Below are 21336 nucleotides of genomic sequence, written 5' to 3'. Positions count from 1 at the left end.
ACAAACACTCAGCCCGTTAGCTTACCTGAGCTGTTCACACCGCTTTCAGGATTCAGTCCCTTTCAGCTCACTCGCACATTCCTTCACCAAGAACATTTAGTGTTGTATTTTCTTCTTACTGCCAAACCAAAAACTGATCAATTCACAGAGAGCTTTGCTTACTTTCCCTCAAATAAATTCTGTGTTCTGGACTGTAATTTCTCAGACAAGCTCTAATTCAATCTCCCAATTAACTGTCTATTTACCCTTTGTTTTTGAGCTTTCATTCCCATACCAAACTCAGGTCACATGGGCATTTCTTGGAATGAAAATGCTTGCTGGGAAGCCCAATTATACTTTTTTCAGAGTTATTTTGGTTTCATCTTGGAGTTAAAGGGATTTCTCACAAATAGAAAATACAGGTGTTTTGCCAAAGCACAAGGGTCATCACACCTGGATTGTAAAGAAAAATCCATGCACAAACCAAATCTATTTGGCTTTTTTTTTTCTAAATTTCTATAAAGTTTCGCTATTTAACTACAAGTGGCAATTAAAAATATTATTGTAAAGTATATGTAAGAGCAGAGTGTTTGGGATGAATTTTCATTCCGAGGCAGAGGCAGATTTGGAGGTAGCTATGCCAGCAATTTTTCACTACCGTCTGGCATGTTCCTGCCTCCAGCCTATCTTCAGGGAGGTGGCTTCCGGGGTTTTGGGGGAGGGGGGTGGGGGGGTGGTGGTGGTGGGTTGATGGCTACCCTACCCTAATTGGCACATAGCTATTGCCATTGCTATTTACCCACATACATGGGTATATAAAAAAAGTTATCACGCATGAACAGAAACTGTTCATCCTAGTCTATCTCACTTTCATCTGTCACTGCACACATATTGCACACATAAGGCAGAATTTTCCACTCCGGAGACTAAGTGCGATGACGGGCGGGAAAGGCGGCATGGTTTCCACCGGCTGGCGTGGTAGGTTTCCACACCAGATTGTCCTTCCTTTAACTCTTTATACATGCGTGAACATGCAGCACATCAAAGCTCGTGGCAGGGTGGGCTGAGATTCGTCCGCCTCACCGTTACCTCATTGGCTCATATATCCGGGCACCATGTTTAAACTGCACCCATACACACATTCACTCTCTGCAGCCCAGGACTTTTTGTGGCACGCACTGGAATAGCTGTGAGAAAGAAGACCACAGCTCCGAAATTTGGTGACAGTGCACTGACAGCACTCCTTCAGGCAGTTGAGGACCAGCGGGAGATGCTTTTCCCCTGTACGCCAAAGTCCACCAACCTCACCACAAAGGCCTGACAGGAGGTCACCAGTGCAGTCAGTGCCAACACGGTGCAGAATAGGACCGCCATCCAGTGCAGGAAGAGGATAAATAAGCGGATCTCATCTGCTCCACCAGGGTAAGTCGACCTTCCACTCACTCTCAACTCACACTCACAAGGCCAACAAGCATCCACAGTGTTACAGTCCACAGGGATCTCACACGCTACCAGCACAAGGGACATCATCACTGATTCTCTCTCACATACTTTTACATCTTCATCTTGTCACATCCTGCACAAGTCACGTCTTCAGCCTTTACATAAGTCCAATCAGCACAGACAGAAGGCAGGCAAACTTATCATCTGCTTTGGCATCCATCCTCCTCACAGTCTGTCCATCTGTCGTTATGCAGGAACAGATCACCCACAACAACAGTAAGAGGTCCCAGACTGGTCGGGGGGAAGCAAAAGCTCAGAGCACTCAGCCCCTACTAGGAGTAGGCGGTAGAGCTGGCCAGTGAAGATAGGGATCGTGCCTGCACCCAACGAGAGATCAGCATCCCCCAACAAGCCAATGAGGCCCCATCCAGCCACCAAAACTGTGAGTGCTTTTTAATGTTGGTGACTATGCAGCCAATCTCTAATTATCTCTTCTCTCTATAGCAGACACCAGCAAGAAAAGGAGGAGGCACAACCGCAGCCAACCCATCCGGCCCAGCTCGCAGAACACGGCAGATGAGGATCCTGAGGACCCACTCGATGTAGAACTGTCACTGCGTTCACCTGCACCCTCCACCAGTGCAAAGACACACACCTCGTACGACCTAGTTTTAGAGCAGGCTCAGGGTCACCATCTGGTGAGCACAGCACAGATTCGGGTCCACAGCAGGCGGAGGCTGTGACAGCCAAGGCCACCGACACTCAGGGGATTGCTGGAGGCAGTCTTCTGCTGAGTTCGAGTCTGATGACAAACTTCTAGACTTGGCCTTTACAGAGATGTTGGAGCTCCAAAGACAGACAGAGGCACAGCAGGCACAGTTGTCGGAGGCCTTCACCAGATTAGAAAGGAAGATGAAGGAGTCTGCGCACATTCAGTCTGATGTCGAGGCCAGCTCATCGAGGTCATCACAACCGCCTTGGTCCAGCAGTTTGTGCCGGATATATGCAAAGACCTGCACACCATCGCTTCGGCCATGAGAACATTCCAGCAGTGTCTAGGCAAGAGGGAGTGGGTCACCTTGATTTCCCTTCGGGAGTTTTTTTTTCCTCAAGAAGTCAGGGAGGGACCCTCGGCACCCAAAGGGAGGAGGAGCATTAGCCAGACACCCCGGGGCCATCCACCCAAGACTCTCCTGGGCTGACGAGCCGCTCCAAGTCCCCTCTGCCTGTGACCCCATCAACTCCAGCTCCTCAGGCTATGGGGGGCACACCTTCCCCATAGCAGGAGACCCAAAACAGCCGTCTCGATGTTACCCTAATCAGAGGAGACATGCAGCTCCTCCATATCTCCATCTCGCAAGTCATCCCCCCTTTGTAGTGCCAGATCGTGTAGACCACAGCAAGCTAGAATGATACAGGACACCCTCTGTGGAGAGTACTGGAGACTACCGGAGAAATGCATCTTCAACATGCCAATGGCTGATCAATCAAGAAGCGTGTCGCAGAATGAGCCGCATTGTATCTCCCCTCTGAAGCACTTTGTGGCCACTTAACAGATGTCATTAGCTATGTCTTTTGTGGGTAGCCTTTATCTCCAAAGAGCCAACCCAGGATGCGCTGAGGGCCCTCAAAGATCTGTGGTACCTGCGAGTTACTCAAGATGTAGGAGTCGAGGGAGCTCCTAGGGTATCTCACACAGACCTACATAATCTGCTTCCGGTGGCTACAGATTGGCTGAAAGTTGAGAGAGTTGATGAATTGTAGTCGCTGCTGCCAGGGAGCTCTCAAAGTCACATGAGTAGAGTCAATGGTGCCCTGCACTCGTGGGAATACGGAGATTGTTGCGAACTCTATTGCTCTGGCAGCCTGGCTGGGTTCATCCAGGGAGAACTGAACATAATTGTGTGCCTTGCTAAATAGGGCGTCGGTTACCTCTCAGATGCATTTATGAGCAGATGCTTGGGATGTGCCGCGGAGCTTCCCAAGTGGAGCCCTGGAATGAGTTACTCGCAAAAAAGTTGAGTGCAGCGGTCACCTTTAAAGCCACTGGCAATGGATGTCCTCCCAGTCCCAGCAGAGTCAGATCCTCCTGAGGACTGTTGCAGATGTGAGCCACCACATGCTTGACAGGTGAAGGTGTCTATGGCACTGTCTCTCTCTCATCTATAAGTATGAGAAGTGTCTTTGGTACATCCTTGGTCATGCCAAAAGCCTCCGTGGAATGGGTCTGTCAGCTTCAGCTTCTGGGTCTTCATACGGCCCCACTGGCTCATGTTCCTCAGGGCAAGGCTCTTCCCTTTGCCCTGCCTGATCGCAGGGCCGCTCAGTTACCTGATTGCCATGAAAAAGGGAGCATTGCCTGCTGCATCCATTTTCCACTCCTGCTCGTCCCTGCGGAAACCTTAAACAGATACATGATTGAACAGAACCCTGCAATGATCACTTTGCAGTCGCAGATTGTTCCTTGCAGCTGTAGCACAGCCTTGAGCAGCAAAGGAAGCACCCCCCTCAAATCTCCCATACCCCCACCAGCCCTGCTCCCGCAAAGGTCCCAGGCATGATAGCGCTTTCAGAAAGGGGTCTGGATCTATAAGGGTGCAGCCAGACACTAGCGGTCTCAGTTAGGGCTCTGACAAACTGACTCCTTTGGATTACACTAGAACCCAACCTTGCATTGATGTAATGACTGTAATTGGGGAGGCATGCAAAGCCTGGACCTCTTCGCTCTGAGGTGTGGAGGTCTTTGGGGCATTCGGCATATAGTTTGGCCATTGTCCATTTACAGTAGGATCCTTCTGAGGGTTGCACTTTCCAATGAGAGAGACAAATGGTCATTGGGACACAATCAAAATCTGGCCCCAGAGTGGGATGGAGTCTTGCAAGAATAGGCATCATGAGTTAAAGCGCCCAAATCCTTCAATTGGCATTTGAGTGTCCCTAACATGTCTCAGCTGTGGAGTGATCTCCATTTGGTAAAGCACAAACTGGTATGGTGACCCATCACTCAACCCAAAGTTGCAGTATTTGACTCCTCCCACAAGCCCTTAGACCCCTCCCCTGGCAATTTTTCTCAGAGCTTATTTATGTTCTGCGTCACTGGATTGGCTGGCAATACAGTGGTGCTCAGGTATTATTCTAGGACCAGCTTCCAAACCACCACCCTCCCAACCGCCATCACCATTGAAGTCCTTCCCATTAAGCTGGAAGAGCACCATGTGCAGGTTTCCCTTCCACCGAGCACTCTCCTTCCTCCCCCTCTAATCCTGGATCCCAGCATGATTGTTACTGATATCCCTGTCCGCCCCTGTGAACCGTTTGACCTTGATGTCTCAATGCCCCATGTTGATCTGAGTCCAGTTTTCGTATTTGCTGCTGTTTCTAATAGCAGTTGCCTCTCTTCCAGCTATCAAAATTCACTTAATTTGCTGCACACCATGTTTCATGTCAAAAACAGTCTGGCCAGACCTGCTGAGTTTTTCCAGGTAATTCTGTTTTTGTTTTGGATTTCCAGCATCCGCAGTAGCTTTTAGCTTTTTGTTTTAACCATGTTTCATGTGGTGGGTAAAATGGCTTCTGCCCAAAGCCTTTGTTTTACCCTGATGGCCCCAGGTCACATGAATATGGCAAGCCACTACACACAAAGGCAGCAGTGCACAAAGGCATTCCTCCAAACATTACAGGTCTTCAGAGGTTGCTTCCAACTTGAGGTGCCTTTGTCGTTTCCCACCTACAACAGCAGTGCCCATTTCATCTGGTGGGGCTGCTGCCTGCCTGGAGCGTCAGGGGATCCCATTGTGGATCCTGCCCGTTGCCCTTGGAGAGGGGACTTCCACAGGCGGCTCCTTAATGAGCATCCTCCTGGAAAATCTCCAGGCTCCCGACCAACTCCGGGATCCTGAACTGGATTCAGCCTGGCGTCAGGATCGGGACCCTGGTCCTACAAGTTAGCCCCTTGCCTTAACTGGGGACTAAAGGAGTTTGTGTGCCCACTCTCTCTCTATCCCCACTTCATCTGCAGACAACATTTGGTTTTGACTCCTGATGGTACAAAACTCCATGACACAAAAATGATAAGCAGATGGCAGGTGAATTATTGAGTGTCTGTTAGAAATCACTAAGACGATCTAGCTTTAAGAGTGAGAGCACGTACAGCGGAGGGTGTCAGATTTACTGACGTTGGGGCGCGGCTATAGACAAAGTCACATATAATGTCAATCGTGGTGGTTGGGAAATCAGATTTGTTGGGCTCTTATCTTTGTGTTTGATCCGCTCTTCTTCCCCTACAAATGGCCATTGTAGAAGCGTTGAAGACGCTGTGCTTCCCCGTCGAACTCTGTCGGCTGTTTCACTTGATCGCTGTGTTTTGTTTAGTGTCCTTCCTGGTGAAAACGGCGAAGCTCTTCCGTAGAAGATGGGAGATAATACGAGCGCTGGAACCCTTCCCGGGACCCCCACCCCACTGGTTGTTTGGACATGTACTAGAGGTCGGTATTCATTACCATCCAAGACGTTTATTTCCATTTTTTGTGACTGAATAGGACAGGATAAATAATGCAAAGTGGCTGTGTATCTGGTATGTGTTGGTGTTGTTTTCTCGACTGTAGTTAAATGCTTAAACACAACCATTGACCCAATCCAAAGGATTACAGAAATGAGCGCCGGGGTGTTTTTTTTTACAGCAGAAACGCCAAACTGACTGCATTTGACATCACTCAGAAAATAATAGATACAGGTCAGCAACCTGAGGAGAAGAATAATGTCGTCACTCTCCTCTTTATAAACAGCGGTGACCTGCTTTCACTGAATTACTCCCATGTGTTTAGCTGTGGTTTGCTTTTATCGCTAGGCACCAAATGATTTCCTAGACGGGGTCAAATAGGCTGGAGGATAGTCCGCAAGTAGTGATGACAGGTTAGTTTAAAAACGAAGGCTGCTAGATTGTGTCAAAAGTCCAAAATGACACTTCTTCGCTTGACAGAGGTGACTGCCAGTGGATAGGATTCCACTGGTACTTTCATAACTCAGCCAAATGACTACTCTTATGTGAGTTTGGGTGGTGAGCAAACGTGGATGTCAGCTAGCCTTACCCGATCTTGCCTTCTCCAATGCATGCATCTCTCTGCAGGGACCCGAATCAGGAGCGGAACTCAGGCCGACTGCTTGCTCTTCCCTTTCCCGAAGTTAATTGTCACTCTCGTCAGGGTAGCCCATATATTGAACCTAATTCATTCCTGGCACCCACGGCTCAGTCTGCCAGAGATGGCATTCCTGAAGTAACTTTTTATTCGCTTCTCACTTACAACTTTCCCTTCTCCACTCCTGGAGACAGGTAGTGGTTTGGGGGGTGGGGGTGTGGGGGTGGGGGGGAGGGGGGGCGGGGTACACCTTCACTAATACCAGCCATCCCCCAATGCATCAGACCATTCTCAAAGTGTGACACTGAACAGACCCATTTATATCTATGTCTGTTGTCCTTTTGTACCCCTTTTCACTCACTGATCTGAAAGAATAAGATAGAGCCATAATTTCTTTTTGATAATAATTCTAGTTATTCACCTAACAAGGTAAGCCTCTAAAGTGAGCCATTATAGTGTTATCGTGCAATCTAATCTTCAAAAAGCAAACCCAACAGGTTGTTAACTTCATTAGCAAATTTCAAAAAAGTTGCAAAGCCATTGACCACAAAACAATTTCATTCGGGAGGATAAATGCCTTCTTCAGCTTATGATTGTTTTTTGTTTGTACTCTTTACATAGTCATTGCAGGAATATTTTGTAGCTTTCTTTCCCATAAATTTACTAAACAGTGGCTTGTGAATTAAGGTGTTTACCTAAAATTTCTGAATTGGAAAACAGATACAGTTCTAATATTTTCTTTATTTGAATATCAAATGTAATTGGTTTTCCAGTTATTACAGTATGGTTGGAGAACTCTCAACCAATCTCTTCACTGTCCAGTGTGAGCTATTATGCATTGCTCTTTTTGAGCTTTGCATTGTCCACCTTTATTACAAAGTTACGAGGCTGGGTTTTCCTATGGACTCTGGGACCCCAACATTGGGACCAATTGGGGCTCTGGAGCCTGCTCTTTCTGGCAGTGAGACCGGCAGTACAATTTTTCAGGAGGGCAGCCTTCTAATTGGCTACCTCTGCATTCACTGTTCTTTCAAGGAAGACAGACAAGCACCTGATGGTGCAGACCCCATCAGAGGGCTGGTAGCTCTGGAGCCTTGGCAGGCCCACCGGGAGAGGTTGGCACAGGATTGTGAGGCTACCTCAACATGCTACCTCCCTGGCTAGCACAGAGGGGCTGCACTGGAGACTCTCAAAGGCAGTAGGGATATCAGGTTGGAGGGGACACCTCTCTGTGGGCCTATTCAGGGATTGGTTTACAGCCTTTTATCCCAGTGACCCCATCATTGGAGGGATGGAACCTCCAGCAGTGGTATAAAGTGAGGCCTTAATTGCCCTAATTGACTCCCCCCTATTTTCCCAACTCCCTCCCCATCTCCAACCCAAATTCAGCCTAATAAGTTTGTGAAATAAAGTTTCTAATTTGTCTGTTTTAATATATTACTGTACTTTGACCATGATTATACACCCTAGCAGTAAATAGATGACAATGCCCAAACTCCAAAGTAGAAATGTTAAAAAGATTCTCAGTTCTCTTTGCAAATATCAACTGATGCCGACCCTCATTGATTGTTTGAAGAGAAACCGGCCAGCATGCGGTCAGCACTCTTTTTATTACTGGTCTGAATTTTTACAGTGATCCTCTTTTGACCATGAAACTGTTAGCATTCGCCATCATTACCCCACTAAAACAGACAATTCTGAAGTCCGCACATGCACAGAATAACGTGAAAATCCAGAAGCTGCTGTCAATGATTCTACACTTTTGAAGCACCCCATGGCTGAAATCAACGGGAACTCAATTAAGTTAATGACAATTTCAACTCTTAAACTGTTAGTCACACTGTAAAAACCCTTAAGCGAGGTGTAACCAAGTTTTAATGGCATGCTAACCTCATAACTGCCACTATGCAACCTCACTGGCTCTGAGAAGCCAATTTTATCTTTGTTGAATATCAAATTTCTCCATCATACACAAATTACAAATTATATTTGTGAAATAATAAATTTATTTTAATAGATTGTTTATTTTTAATTTAGCTTCTATCTTAGTTCAATTGTAACTATTCATTTCACTATCTGAAAATGTAAAAAGGGAAGGATAAATACCATAGATGGTGATGTATAAGTCGACCCAACATATACGAGGACCCCATTTTTCCAGTGCTAAAACTCATGTTTGGCCTATACTCTGCATATAAGTCAACCCCCATTTTCTACTAAGAAATGCTATACATATTAGGAGTCAGCCTCAATTTTTCACCTCAGAAATGCATGTTTTACTCACTTAATATATCAGGGTTTCAGATCAAACAGGCAATATGAGCTGTATTGCCAAGAAGATTCATGGGAGTTTAAGACATGCCCACACAGAGCATACTGCACATGACAAATGACAAACAGAAATTGGTCCTCCAGCAAAAACAATGGTGTGAACCTGGCTTCAAGCTCAAAGTGGTGATATTTGCTAACTGATCAAAGAGCTGTGCTGCAGGTGTTAGTGAAAAACTGGTGTGAGAATGGAAGCAGAAGGAATCCGCCCTGAAGAAGATGCACAAGAGAAAATGTGCCATGAGAACAGGGACCAGCCACTGGCCTGATCTCAAGAAGCATGTACCAGAGGCATGGGTCCTCAAAAATCATCAGAATGGTTACATTGTCACCAGAAATGTAGTGTGTATATATGCATTTAAGCAGGCCAAATCAAACTCTGAGGTCAGCAAAGATTTCAGAGTAACAGCTACTTGGTATAGCCACTTTATATAACAAAAATGCAGCAGAAGACCAAGATCGCTCAGAGACTACCAAAAGATCTCCATGCCAAAATTTGACAGCTTTAAAAGTGTTTTGATTGTGGTTAAAGGTATGTTTGTAGAATTAATTTATTCAGTAAAATGTGTCACATTGATTTAATTTGAATTGGCAGTGTTTTTTTTTCACATTCCAAAATTTTGACCTTTTACAACAACAGTTCACATTTTACACTCAGCAAATAAGTGGGCTTCCATTTTTGGAAGGATTTTTCATAGCTTCATAGGTTGACTTATATTGACTTGCCGCAATCTACAGTAAGCGCTTTTAACTTCCTGATTTGCTGCCTATTGTTACGAATGCAGGATTTTACAAGACCATTATGTTTTAAAATGTCTCCTTTTAACTTAAAGTGAACAGAATTTTTTGGATAGTGGGGGTGGTGATCACACTAAACCTCTGACCAGAGATGGGCCCATCTGATCTGATTATCACGGGGAAAAAAACTCAAGTCAAAACTTGTTGACAATCAAGTGATATTTTTCACACTTTGACAGAGAAAAGGGACAGCTGCATTCATTCATGTGCACCCTTCCTGAAGACAGGTCCTTGGCCCATTGTCTGATGACACTTCAACCTGAGCCATTTTCTTGGCAGTTTTTTGTCAGTGGTAGTTTGCCATTGGCTTCCACTCACAGGAGCAGGACAAAAAGGGACGTCTCAAGTCTACCTCAACCAGAATGGGAATTGAACCTGCACTGTTGGCATTATTCTGAACTGCATGCTAGCCAACTGGGCCAACCGGACCTCGCAAGATCATAAGAAACAGGAGCAGGAGCAGGCCATTCAGCCCATTGATCTGCTCTGCCATTCAATAAGATCGTGGCTGACTGAATGTGGTCATATCTCCATTTTCCTGCCTGCCCCCATAACCCTTGACTCCCTTGTTGATCTGTCTAACTCAGCCTTGAATATATTCAATGACCTAGTCTCCACTGCTCTCTGGGGAAGAGGATTTCAAAAACCAATGACTCTGTGACAGAAGAAGTTTCTTCTCATCTCAGCCTTAAATGGGAGACCCTTTATTTTTAAATTATGCCCCCTAGTTCCAGATTGCCCCACATGGAGAAACATCCTCTCAGCATCCACCCTGTCAGGTCCCCTCAGAATCTTATATGTTTCAATAAGATGGCCTCTCATTTTTCTAAACTCCAATGAGTATCGGCCCAACCTGCTCAGAGAGATAGACACAGAGAGAGAGACAAAGAGACAATGCTGCTGTGAAGAGCAGGGAAAGACTGCTTGTGTTGGCAGCCAAGCAGCATGTTGATGAGAGCTGGTTCTCTGTTCAAAGAGAAAAGATGGAACAGACAGGACTTCTGGAGATTTAAGAACCAAGCAGTCACCAAGCTGGACCTTGTTGGTGGTGGTCAGTTCAGGAATACTCAGGCTGAGTGGGATGATTTTCGAAAGATACTGGAAGATTTGACCTAGCATGGCAGGGAGAAGTGAAACTGCTGGAAAGCTGGGAATATCTTGGGACTGGATCTTGTTATGTTATATATCTGCTAGAAGTGCGGTGCACAGCAAAAGTAAGATGTACCTTGATTGCATTAGCTAGTTAATGCAAAAGTACCTTTTCTTTAGTTTGATGTAGTTGTTGCCTGTTAAGTCATGTTTGATTTATGTTGACTTTAGTTTGTTTGAGGTAATAAAAGTCTTAAAACATGAAATCTTGTGTTCCAGTTATTTCTGTTGGTTGCTGGAAAATCTTTTTTTAAGTTATTGGCCGCTACAGGGATGGTAACACTGTGCGAATGTGATTGGCTGATTACCTGCTTGCTGACATCACTGCTGCTGCACACCAGGACATCCTCTGGACTTGATGGAAGAGTTAAACTGCCATTGGAATTAGGAGGAACTACCTCACAGAGATCGCTGAGGGCCACTTCCTTTGAAGTCAGTGGGTGAATGCTGTTTCTTCACCATTGACCACAAAATCCAGCCTGTTGTCTTTTTATTTTCTTCTGTTTACTTTCATCTTAACATGGAACTATGTCCAGATTTAAAGAAAACACTTTTAGAGTGCTAACTTATTTGCACTAAAGAAGTGGTCATTGAAATTGTCTTTCAAAAATAAAAGGTGTTGTTGAGGCTGAGGTAAGCAAGCCGCAGCACTAAAGAGCACAAGTACAAGAAGCAAGGTTAAACATTTGGAAAATGTTGTTTCCCAGGTGTGTCACCATCTTTTGCTGCAGTTTGGGATGGTGATTTGGGAAAATGTGACAGAGGGAGGAACAATGCCATTATTCTATTTGTAACATTTTTGTGCTCCCTGGTCAATAACTTATACATTTCAACTCCTGGTTCTAATGTTGAATTTTCCCTTCTCCTTTTATGTCTTTTATAGGTATACAACTAAAAACAACCCACAATTTGCTGGGATTCATTTTTGCTGCTATGATTTAAAGCAGCAGCACTTCTTTTTCATCACCATGTTGATGAAAGAACTATTGGTCTGGATTTCATGGTCAGTGGTGAAGTAATGGCACTCATCGCTGACCATGAAGAAAACTGCCCACAAAGGTCTAGCAGTCTTTGTAGAGTGGAATTCTCCTTTCCTGCTGTTAGTCTGAATCTGGCACCCCAAGTCAAGGGAAACTCCAGCAATGGTAATGTCATCAAGCAGGGTAAGCGGCCAATTGTACTGACATTTTCTCAAAGACAACAAACCAGAAAGTGAAATGCAGTGATTATCCTTCATTTTTAACTAGAATAAAATAAATGATTGTGACATACACATGGGATTAAGGCAGGAGGTCAGATATCATAAACAAACATTAAATGAAAAGTAAAATAAAAGCAAAGTACTGCAGATGCTGGAAATTTGAAATAAAAACAGAAAATGTTGGAAAATTCAGCAGGCCTGGCAACGTATGAAGAAGAGTCATATTGGACTCAAAACATTAACTCTGCTTCTCTCCCCACAGATGCGGCCAGACCTGCTGAGTTTTTCCAGCATTTTCTGTTTTTATTTTAAGGAAAAGAATTATATTAAAAATATGTGGAATTGTTTTGTCATATTGGTGAAAACTGAAAATCCACCAATGTAAAATTATATTTTCAGGGTCAGTGAGGTGAATCAGCAGTAATTATGGACTAAGTATGCTGTTAACAACATTCAACAATGTGTAACTTTTTGAGTGGCTTTTACAGCAAGATTAATAGGGTAAACAGGCAAGTTCTCACAAAGTTCAGTGATTTCTAATTGCCTGCAGACTGGGGAGACTTCAACACTGCCCCCCCCCTGGTTTGCTGCATTCAACTACACATGTGGACTCCAGAAGTTGCTGTCAGTTCCAGAGGAAATCTGACAGTTTGGCCATTATTACTCTTGCGAAATCTGGATCATTAACTTCTTGAAGCGGTCAACAAAATACTCATACTAATTTTGTCTGCTTTAAGCCTGATGTCTCATACCTGGTGATTGCTCACCCTAAGAATGCCAAGAAGGGGTTCCAGAGATAAAATCTTTCAAATCTGCTAATGTCTTGTTTCATCTTGTTAAATTTCATTACAGTTTCCTGAGGATGGAACAGATTTAGACAAGACTGTGACATGGATAAACCAATATCCGTACGCTCACCCAATCTGGTTTGGCCCGTTTACAGCTTTCTTAAGTATCAACCACCCTGATTATGTTAAAACATTACTTACAACTGCAGGTAAGAATTTTAGACAAGTTTTTATGAGAATGCAACCATCCATTATTTATTTAGTTGCAAGGATCATCTTCCGAATCTTACTTGTTATTATCACCATAGCAAAGAGAGGTACAGGAGAAAGATATTTTGTGTTGTGCACAAAGAACCAATGTTAACTTCTAGCAATGGTGTAACTTGGGTGATATTGGATCAGTTACTCATTATATATTCTATCTGATTTTCCTTATTAACAATGGGTGGCAGATCTGAAATCATCCTTTCACCTCCAACCCCTCTCCATGCCTTAATGACACAATTATATTTTCGAAAACACATCAGATTCTGTTTTGTGTTTATCCAGTGGTGATGTAAGTTTACCTCACAATATATTACAGTAATAATGCCTCTTTAAAATGTTAATCACTTCTTTACGCCTATGAAGTAGCTTAGACACTTAGACCGCAAACTTCGGCTCCAAAGTGCTGTTGTTGCCCCACCACAGAATCTCAGGATTTGGAAAGTGGTAGCCAAACTGCTTCCAGTCACTTGTGGTGCAGTGTGCAATGTTTATCAGGAAGCTAGTGTGGGCATCCTGTCTGCATGACAGATTCTCGCAGAGATGGCAGATCATGACATCAAACAGCATCTAATATGGTGCCTGACCTGCCATTTTGGAACTCGCAGGTCCTGTTAAAGCCCTCCCTTAAACACTCCTTGCTGAACATGTGTTTAGCTGTATGAGCGCCCCCCCCATAATCCGGCAGAACATGTGTTTAGCTGTATGGGGGCCTCCCCCCCAACCCACTAGTGCTATATAAAGGCATCATCTTGGAACTTTCAGGTGAGATGTTTTTGGCGTCTTTTGCTGCTGCAGAGTGAGTGGAAATAGTGTTCTGTGTTGTTGGAGGAGTTTGGAAAAGTTAGTTTTAGCAGGGAGTGGTACTGTAATTTGCCAAGGAAATCAGAGGAGTCTGAAAGCCTGTCAGCAGAAATCTTGCTTTCATGAATGCAGTCTATAGATACAGTCCCTCTTGGACCCAGCAAAACAGGAACATTGATGCACAAGCAGTAGAGAGGGGAAGCTGTGCACAGAGGGAGAAGGTGGAGGGTTCTCAATGGAAGGCCATATCCATCTAGGGTCTTTGTTATGCCTTCAAGAAGTTCAAAAGAATCACACTTTTAGACTCAAAATGCTGGAGTTTCATTGAATGTATTTCTTACAGCTCTCATGTGGCTGGGGGATTGATACACTGCTCGGCACCTGACTCATTGTAGCAGTAAATGTGGCACCCTGGGTGTACATTCTCACAACAATTAGTTCCTAGATCTTTACAAATAATATAGCAACATAACAGTCTTTCTGGTGGCAGTATGGCTGTCATTGCAGGCAAGTGTGGATGCACTTCTCTTACCTCTACCACAGGCAGGAACAGTGTCTGAAGTGCTTCTCCAAGGAAGTGGACACAAAACTCTGCCACCTTCTCCAACTGGACCTAAAGCTACACAGCAGGACACAGATGGTGCTGCCAGTGGCTGTGTCACCTCCAATTTCTATGCCTTGACCAGGTCTTCTAGTCAGGAGGAGGCAGCATCACCAACATTGCTGAATCAGGGAGGTGACAGAAGTCCTATGCGTCAAGAAAGGAGATGTCAATAGTCTTCTCCCTTATTAAAGAGAAGCAGGAAGAATAGGCATGTGACTTTGTCAGGGTAGCTGGATTGCCATTGGCACAGGGAGCCCTTGACAGCACACACATGGCTCTGCGGACCCCAAATTTAACAGGGAGATGTACCACAACTCCAAGGATTACCATTCCCAAATACGCAGTTGGTGTGTGCCCATAAACAGAATATTATGTCAGTGAATTTCCACTGTCCTGGCAGCAACCACACTGCTTTCATCCTGCACTCATCAGCCTTTCCTGCCATATTTGAGCCACCACAATGAACCAGAGGGTGGCTGCTTCGTGACATATGCCCTACAACTGGATCATGATTCCCCTCTGCCACCTTACCACGGGTGGACAGTTAGCCTACAATCAGAGCCATGCTGCCACCAGAAGCATTGTGGACCAAACCATCAGCATTCTGAAACAATGGTCCAGCTGTCTTGACCACTTGGTGGGGAGCCTCTGATACTCATTGGAGCATGTCAATAAATTTGTGGTGGCCTGCTGCATCCTTCAATCTTTGCTCTCATGAGGGTCAGGCTTTTCCAGCAGGCCTTCAGAGAGCAATTTGGGAGAGGGAAGAGGAGGAGGAAGTGAGGAGGCATCTCGGACCCTTTCACTTCCGACTGGATGTCCATGAGCAGATACTCAGGCTCCAGTTGCCCTAAAAGCTCATCCCCATATCACCACCACTGCACAATTCTGCACTTTTTCATCTCATTGTTAAAGACTTCGCAGTGTCCACTTGGCTAAAATAATTAGCTAAAGGATGCTGCAAAAATAATTTCATAACAACTTCATACAAAAGACTCCCAGTCCCAAATACATGCTAAACCAAGTATCCAGTGGGTATCTTTGTCTGCTGGAAGGTTACTGACTTTCACCAGGACAAACTGCAGATGGCCTTGGAGAATGTGCTCATGCAACTCTGGGCCTACAAAGCCTGACTTCAGTTTGCACTACCTTGGCACAGCTTCTGCCTGTGCTGCAATAGAAGCTGAGACGTTGGCCACCAAACTCTGCATCCCGACTGGATCTGCAACTGTTGCCACCACTTACACATTGGAAAAGAGGGCTCCAAGCTCTGCGTGAACTCCGCGAAGCCCTCTGCCAATTTGGAGACGGACTCCAACATGTATCTTGACAGGCTGTCTGGAAGGCATATTAATGCATCAAGCACCTCAGTGTGCATGTCTATCAGTGTTCTCCTGAAGGCTACCCAATTAAAGCCTTCAGTTGAACAGGCAACAGTTCTTCGGTATCTGAAAAGAATACAGAAGAGGAGGGTTGGAGTGAGGGAAGGAGGGGGGAAGGAGTGTGAAATGCAGGATGTCTATGGTCACAGCTTCTGCAGCTTAATTGCACTACATACCAGATAGCAGGGTAAGGGTGAAGTTGGACTTGGGAAGGTGAAAAAAGCAGGAACATACTGTCGTCCTGAATATTCTTGATGACACCAGATGTGATAGTCTCAGTTATCGCCAGTCCTGTAATGGGGAGCACCGTCTCCCTCAAGGGGATCCCACACCCACTAATGGGCCTAATCAAATGTTTAGTCGTTAGTTTTGTTAATGACTACACACACACACATACACACACACACACACACACACTCCTAAAGAAGATTTTTAAAAATTTTGTTCATGAGATGTGGCCGTTGCCTTGGCAAGGCCAGAATTTATAGTCCATCTCTAATTGCTTTCAAGATGGCGGTGTCACCCTAATCATCATAATTACCATCACCAAATCCCTCAACACCAACATCTTGGGGGTTACCATTGACCCAAAGCTGAACTGGTCCAGCTATATAAACACTGTGGCTACAAGAGCAGGTTAGACTTGTGTATTCTGTGGCAAGTAACTCACCACCTGATTCCCCAAAGCCTGTCCACCATCGACAAATCACAAGTCAAGAGTGTGATGGAGTGCTCTCCGCTTGCCTGGATGAGTGCAGTTCCAACAACACTCAAGAAGCTCAACATCATCCAGGACAAAGCAGCCTGCTTGATCGGAACCCCATCCACCACCCCACATGGACTGCAGAGGTTGAAGAAGCAGTTCCTCCTACCTGTTTAAGGGCAATTAGTATTGGGCAATAAATGCTAGTTGTATCAGCAATGCCCACATCCTGTGTATGAATAAAGCATAACTTTGTATAGAACTCCCAACCCATGAAATCTTGAAATTGTATTACTTTCGTACTTTTCCCTGCAGGTTCTTAGCTCTTACATTTACTTCCAAGTAAATGGTTCAGTTCTTATCACAAGGGAATATAACAGGAACCACAACTTGCATAGCACCTTGAACATAGTAAAATATCCTAAGGAATTTCAGAGGAGCGTGATTAAATATTTGACTCTGAGCCACATAAGGAGATATGAGGATAGGTGATGAAGTTAATATGATTCTTTCATGAAATATCCATTATGTACTATATTTATGTTGTACACATGCCTCAGGTAGTGGTTCTGCAATGACGATTGCCTCTTCCACCGTTATAGAAATTTCTTCATCATATTGGATACCCTGTGACATTTTGCTAGGTGAAGGTGTTATACATGCCAATGAGAGCATGAGTGCTTTTCTGACCTCTACATAGTGGAATGAACAGTTCAGCACTCAGTGTGCTAAGGCCAAAGGCTTTGTCTTCTAAAAGCAAATATTTATGACTCCGTGAGAGATGGTGCTACAGTCCAAGGTCTGGACTAAAATTGCCTTTTTTGATGCCACATACCAGTTTAATTAATAACTGTCCCCTTGTCTACTTTGACAATCACAGCCATCTCCTAGTAGGTGAGAGCTTTAATGTTTTTACTTGAGTTCTGTGATTCCTTCACAGCAGTTAATGTATATGTATTTTACCACTGGGGAGGTACTCCATTTTCTTTTTATGCATTGTAAAACTTAGGCCCACTCACAATGCATTTTATTTGCGTTCAATGCAAACCAGCTTCCATAAAAAAGCATACATTCCTAAAATGTGAAACATAACTTTGTGTGCAAAATATTTAGCATAGTGGACATCTGTATAAACAATGACTTCTTTTACCATTGGGCTATGCAGTGGAAATAGTAAACAATACCACTGTACTCTTCTGATCTCTTCAAGCGAGAGACTACATCATACTGACAGCCTGTTGGCTCTGTGTAACAGCTACTAATTTGTGCAACAGCCAAGTACTGTGGATGCTGGAAATGTGAAATATAAACAGGAAATGCTGAAAATACTCAGTATGCCTGGCAGCATCTGTACTAATTTGTGTGTATCATGAAATCGGATTAAATCATTGGAAGACCAAATCAGCAGATTACATTGCAGGAACTCACCAAGGCTCCTTAGACAGCACCTTCCAAACCCACAACCGCTACCATCTAGAAGGACAAGGGCAGCAGATACATGGTAACACCACCACCTGGAAGTTCCCCTTGAAGCCACTCACCACCCTGACTTGGAAATATATTGCCATTCCTTCACTGTTGTTGGGTTAAAATCTCTCCCTCCCTAACAGTACTGTGGGTGTACCTATACCACATGGATTGCAGCAGTTAAAGAAGGCAGCTCACCATCACCTTCTCCAGGGCAATTAGGAATGGGCAATAAATGCAGGCCTATCTAGCGATGCCCACATTCCATGAATGAATTTTTAAAAATTACTTCACTTAACTTTACATCACCTTCTCCAAAACAGCTAAATGTCTTGATAGTTCTTTTCAATAATCTTAGACTCCCTGATGGAATGCTCTGTATGAGGGAAGAATAACACAGAAACACCTAGTTGCCTTCAGTTTGTATCTTGGCACAGTGAAATGGAAAAAAAACATATTGCTGGATTTTTGTTACTGAGGTGAGTAGCTCAAGTTGAAAAATGTCCCCACTCGGCAGAACCACTCACTTTAAAGTGCCCTGTTGGACTCAATTTTCGCTTTGAGGAAGCGGCGGTGGGATCAAGTTTGGCCCACCAACCCTGGCAGCAGATTCTAGGCGGCCATGGGGTAGGCAAGTGCCGAGGTGGGCTGGTTAGAAGGTGCACCTTGGTTCTCTGGGACTTTGTCTAACCCAAGCCCCGCCACATGGCCCCCCGGACTGTTTGTTGGAAATGCCGGTAGGCCGGGTCAGTGAGTATGAAGATTTCTGCAGGGGACTGCTTCTCCAATCACCGCCTGTTTCTCTTCTGTGTTTGCTGCTGATAGATTTATAGTGAGCCTATCAGCAGCAAACATGGAAAAAAACAAACTGTGAATGGAAGAACAGAAAACACTGGCATCTCTGGAGTGCGCTGGGCCTCTGCTCACCAAGTTTCCCCTCGCCCCCCGCCAGCTTGCAGTGCTTTGGAGTGGCTCTCGCTGTGTTACTCCAGTTCTCCCTACATTCTCCCGGTTCCTGGTGTGTTCCCCCAGTTCTCCCCGCATTCCCCTGGTTCCCCAGCGCGTTCCCCCAGTTCTTCCTGCATTTACCCGGTTCCTTCCTGCATTCAACCAAGTCTCAGTGCTCTCCTCAGTGGGCATCCGCATTCGGGTGTTCCTGGGTCTCAGGACTCACTCCAGGCCTCTCCACTCTCATCACACCTCCCCTGCCCCCGCAGCCAGTTTGGTGAATGAGAGTAAGTAAGTGAGTGTGAGGGTGGGTGAGTGAGTGAGGGAGGGTGGGTGGGTAGGTGATTGAGAGTGGGTCAATGAGTGAGAATGGATGGGTGAGTGAGGGTGGGTGGGTAGATGAGAGTGGGTGTGCTGTAGGTCTGAGAGAGAGAGGGTGTCCAGGTACGTGTCTGACAGGTATGTGTGTGTGTGTGAGAGAGGGTGAGTTTGTGTGAGTGTGTGTGTGTGTGTGAGAGAGGGTGAGTTTGTGTGAGTGTGTGTGTGTGTGTGTGAGAGAGGGTGAGTTTGTGTGATAGAGGGTGAGTGTGTGAGAGAGGGTGAGTTTGTGTGATAGAGGGTGAGTGTGTGAGAGAGGGTGAGTTTGTGTGAGTGTGTGTGTGTGTGTGAGAGAGGGTGAGTTTGTGTGATAGAGGGTGAGTGTGTGAGAGAGGGTGAGTTTGTGTGATAGAGGGTGAGTGTGTGTGTGTGTGTGTGTGTGTGTGTGAGAGAGGGTGAGTTTGTGTGATAGAGGGTGAGTGTGCGTGTGTGGGAGAGAGGGAGGGTGAGTGTGTGTGTGAGGGGGTGGGGGGGTGGGGTTGTGGGGGGTGAGACAGAGGGGAAGGTGTGTCTCAGGATTCTCATTCACCCTCACCCCCACACACCAAAAGGCACTCTCACTCACTCTCATAGTGGTGAGGGTCAGTAAATGAGCACCCTGAGACTGGGAGTGAGCTGGACACATACTCTCTCACCCTTTCATGCTGAAATGGCCGTCTTAATTTTTCAAAAATGAGCAATAAGTAATCAATAAACACAGCGATCAAGCCAGGTTTTGCCAAACAGTCAAATTTCACTTCTCAGGCTTCAGAATATACCTTCAGAATAAAGCAAACCTCCCATAATGGACAAGCGTCTTTCTTGTTCCCTTCTGGGACAGCCATCACTTTAGAAAGGGCTGTATGTTCCCAACCTTCCCCAGTTACAGAGAAACAAAGAACAGAATTGTATAACAGAAGCCATCCTAAAGTTGTTATAAATGTAAATTCTCACCATGACTTATGAAAATGGATATTCAGAAACAGGATAGATCTTCCAAACGACATTACAATGTAGCTTCTCTTAGAACTATAGGAGTGTCCTTTGTTCCCATATAGCTAGCTGATAGCAGTTTGTTACTATTTTAAATACTTGAATGTTTCATGATGCAGACATCAGAATTCGCTGATTAACATATAATTGTGATGTGTCAATTTCTGAGGATTTAAAATCTCCGATAAAACTGTCTCAGAATATTCCCACCCTCCTTTCAGGGATGCTGCTTTATTGCCTCCTACAAACTGGCATTTTGTTTATATTAGCAGCTTGCTTCAGCTGAGGGCTGTTATTGGTAGCAAATTTAGAGTGTCATTTTAGTAGTAAAACTGGCAGGATGCTGCTATAAATAGTGTTCAAATTTCATTTCTCACCTGGAGAAAATAAATGTCCCATTGCTATTTCTATTATAAATGTGTTCTTTATGAATATATTTATGACATGGCAAAAACAAGGCAACCTTCCCACATAACGAGGAACTAAAGAACCGTACACAAGGTAGCAGAATTATAATTGTACCTAAAAGTTGTTCAGCAAAGATAGAGAATACAGGCATTTTGCAAAGTATTTTGATAATAGTTGGTTTGTGGTTTTCACGACGACGCCATTCAGCGCTGTTTACTTGCAGAAGTTAACACTGATTTGAAGTGCGCCATGGAAATAGCATTAGTAATGGAAAGTACTGCGGGGGACTCGCAGGCTTTACAGAGTGTGCATCATGGCGCCGTTCTCCAGTGGGGGCCGGAACCTACCGCCAGGTGTGATGTGAAAACCAGAGACACAGCAGTGAAGCGAGGGGTAGTCTCTGCTGCTCGAGAAATGAAAAAGCCTAGTGGAAACATTTCAGCAGCAATTCTGAAGTTAATCTGTTACAGATGTGGGGATAACCATGTACCAGACACCTGCAGATTCAAGGAGGCAGAATGTCATTACTGCCATAAGAAAGGGCACCTAAAAAAGCAGTGCAGGGTGATATCGAGACAGCCCATA

General features: G+C 44.9%; 1 protein-coding gene across 1 annotated transcript in view; it reads left to right on the top strand.

The window, feature by feature from the left end:
* Nucleotides 1-5374: 5374 nt before the first annotated feature.
* Nucleotides 5375-21336, top strand: part of cyp4t8 (cytochrome P450, family 4, subfamily T, polypeptide 8) — an 89914-nt gene continuing 73952 nt past the window's right edge. The window contains exons 1-2 of the mRNA XM_078561246.1: nucleotides 5375-5906; nucleotides 12886-13030. Coding sequence (XP_078417372.1) covers nucleotides 5709-5906; nucleotides 12886-13030 — 343 coding nt within the window. The 5' untranslated portion in view covers nucleotides 5375-5708. The remainder of the gene's footprint in view (nucleotides 5907-12885; nucleotides 13031-21336) is intronic.

Source organism: Cetorhinus maximus, chromosome 17, assembly GCF_964194155.1.
Source record: "Cetorhinus maximus chromosome 17, sCetMax3.hap1.1, whole genome shotgun sequence".
NCBI lineage: Eukaryota > Metazoa > Chordata > Chondrichthyes > Lamniformes > Cetorhinidae > Cetorhinus > Cetorhinus maximus.
Note: the sequence above shows the minus strand (reverse complement) of the source record. Positions and strands in the feature narration are given on the sequence as shown.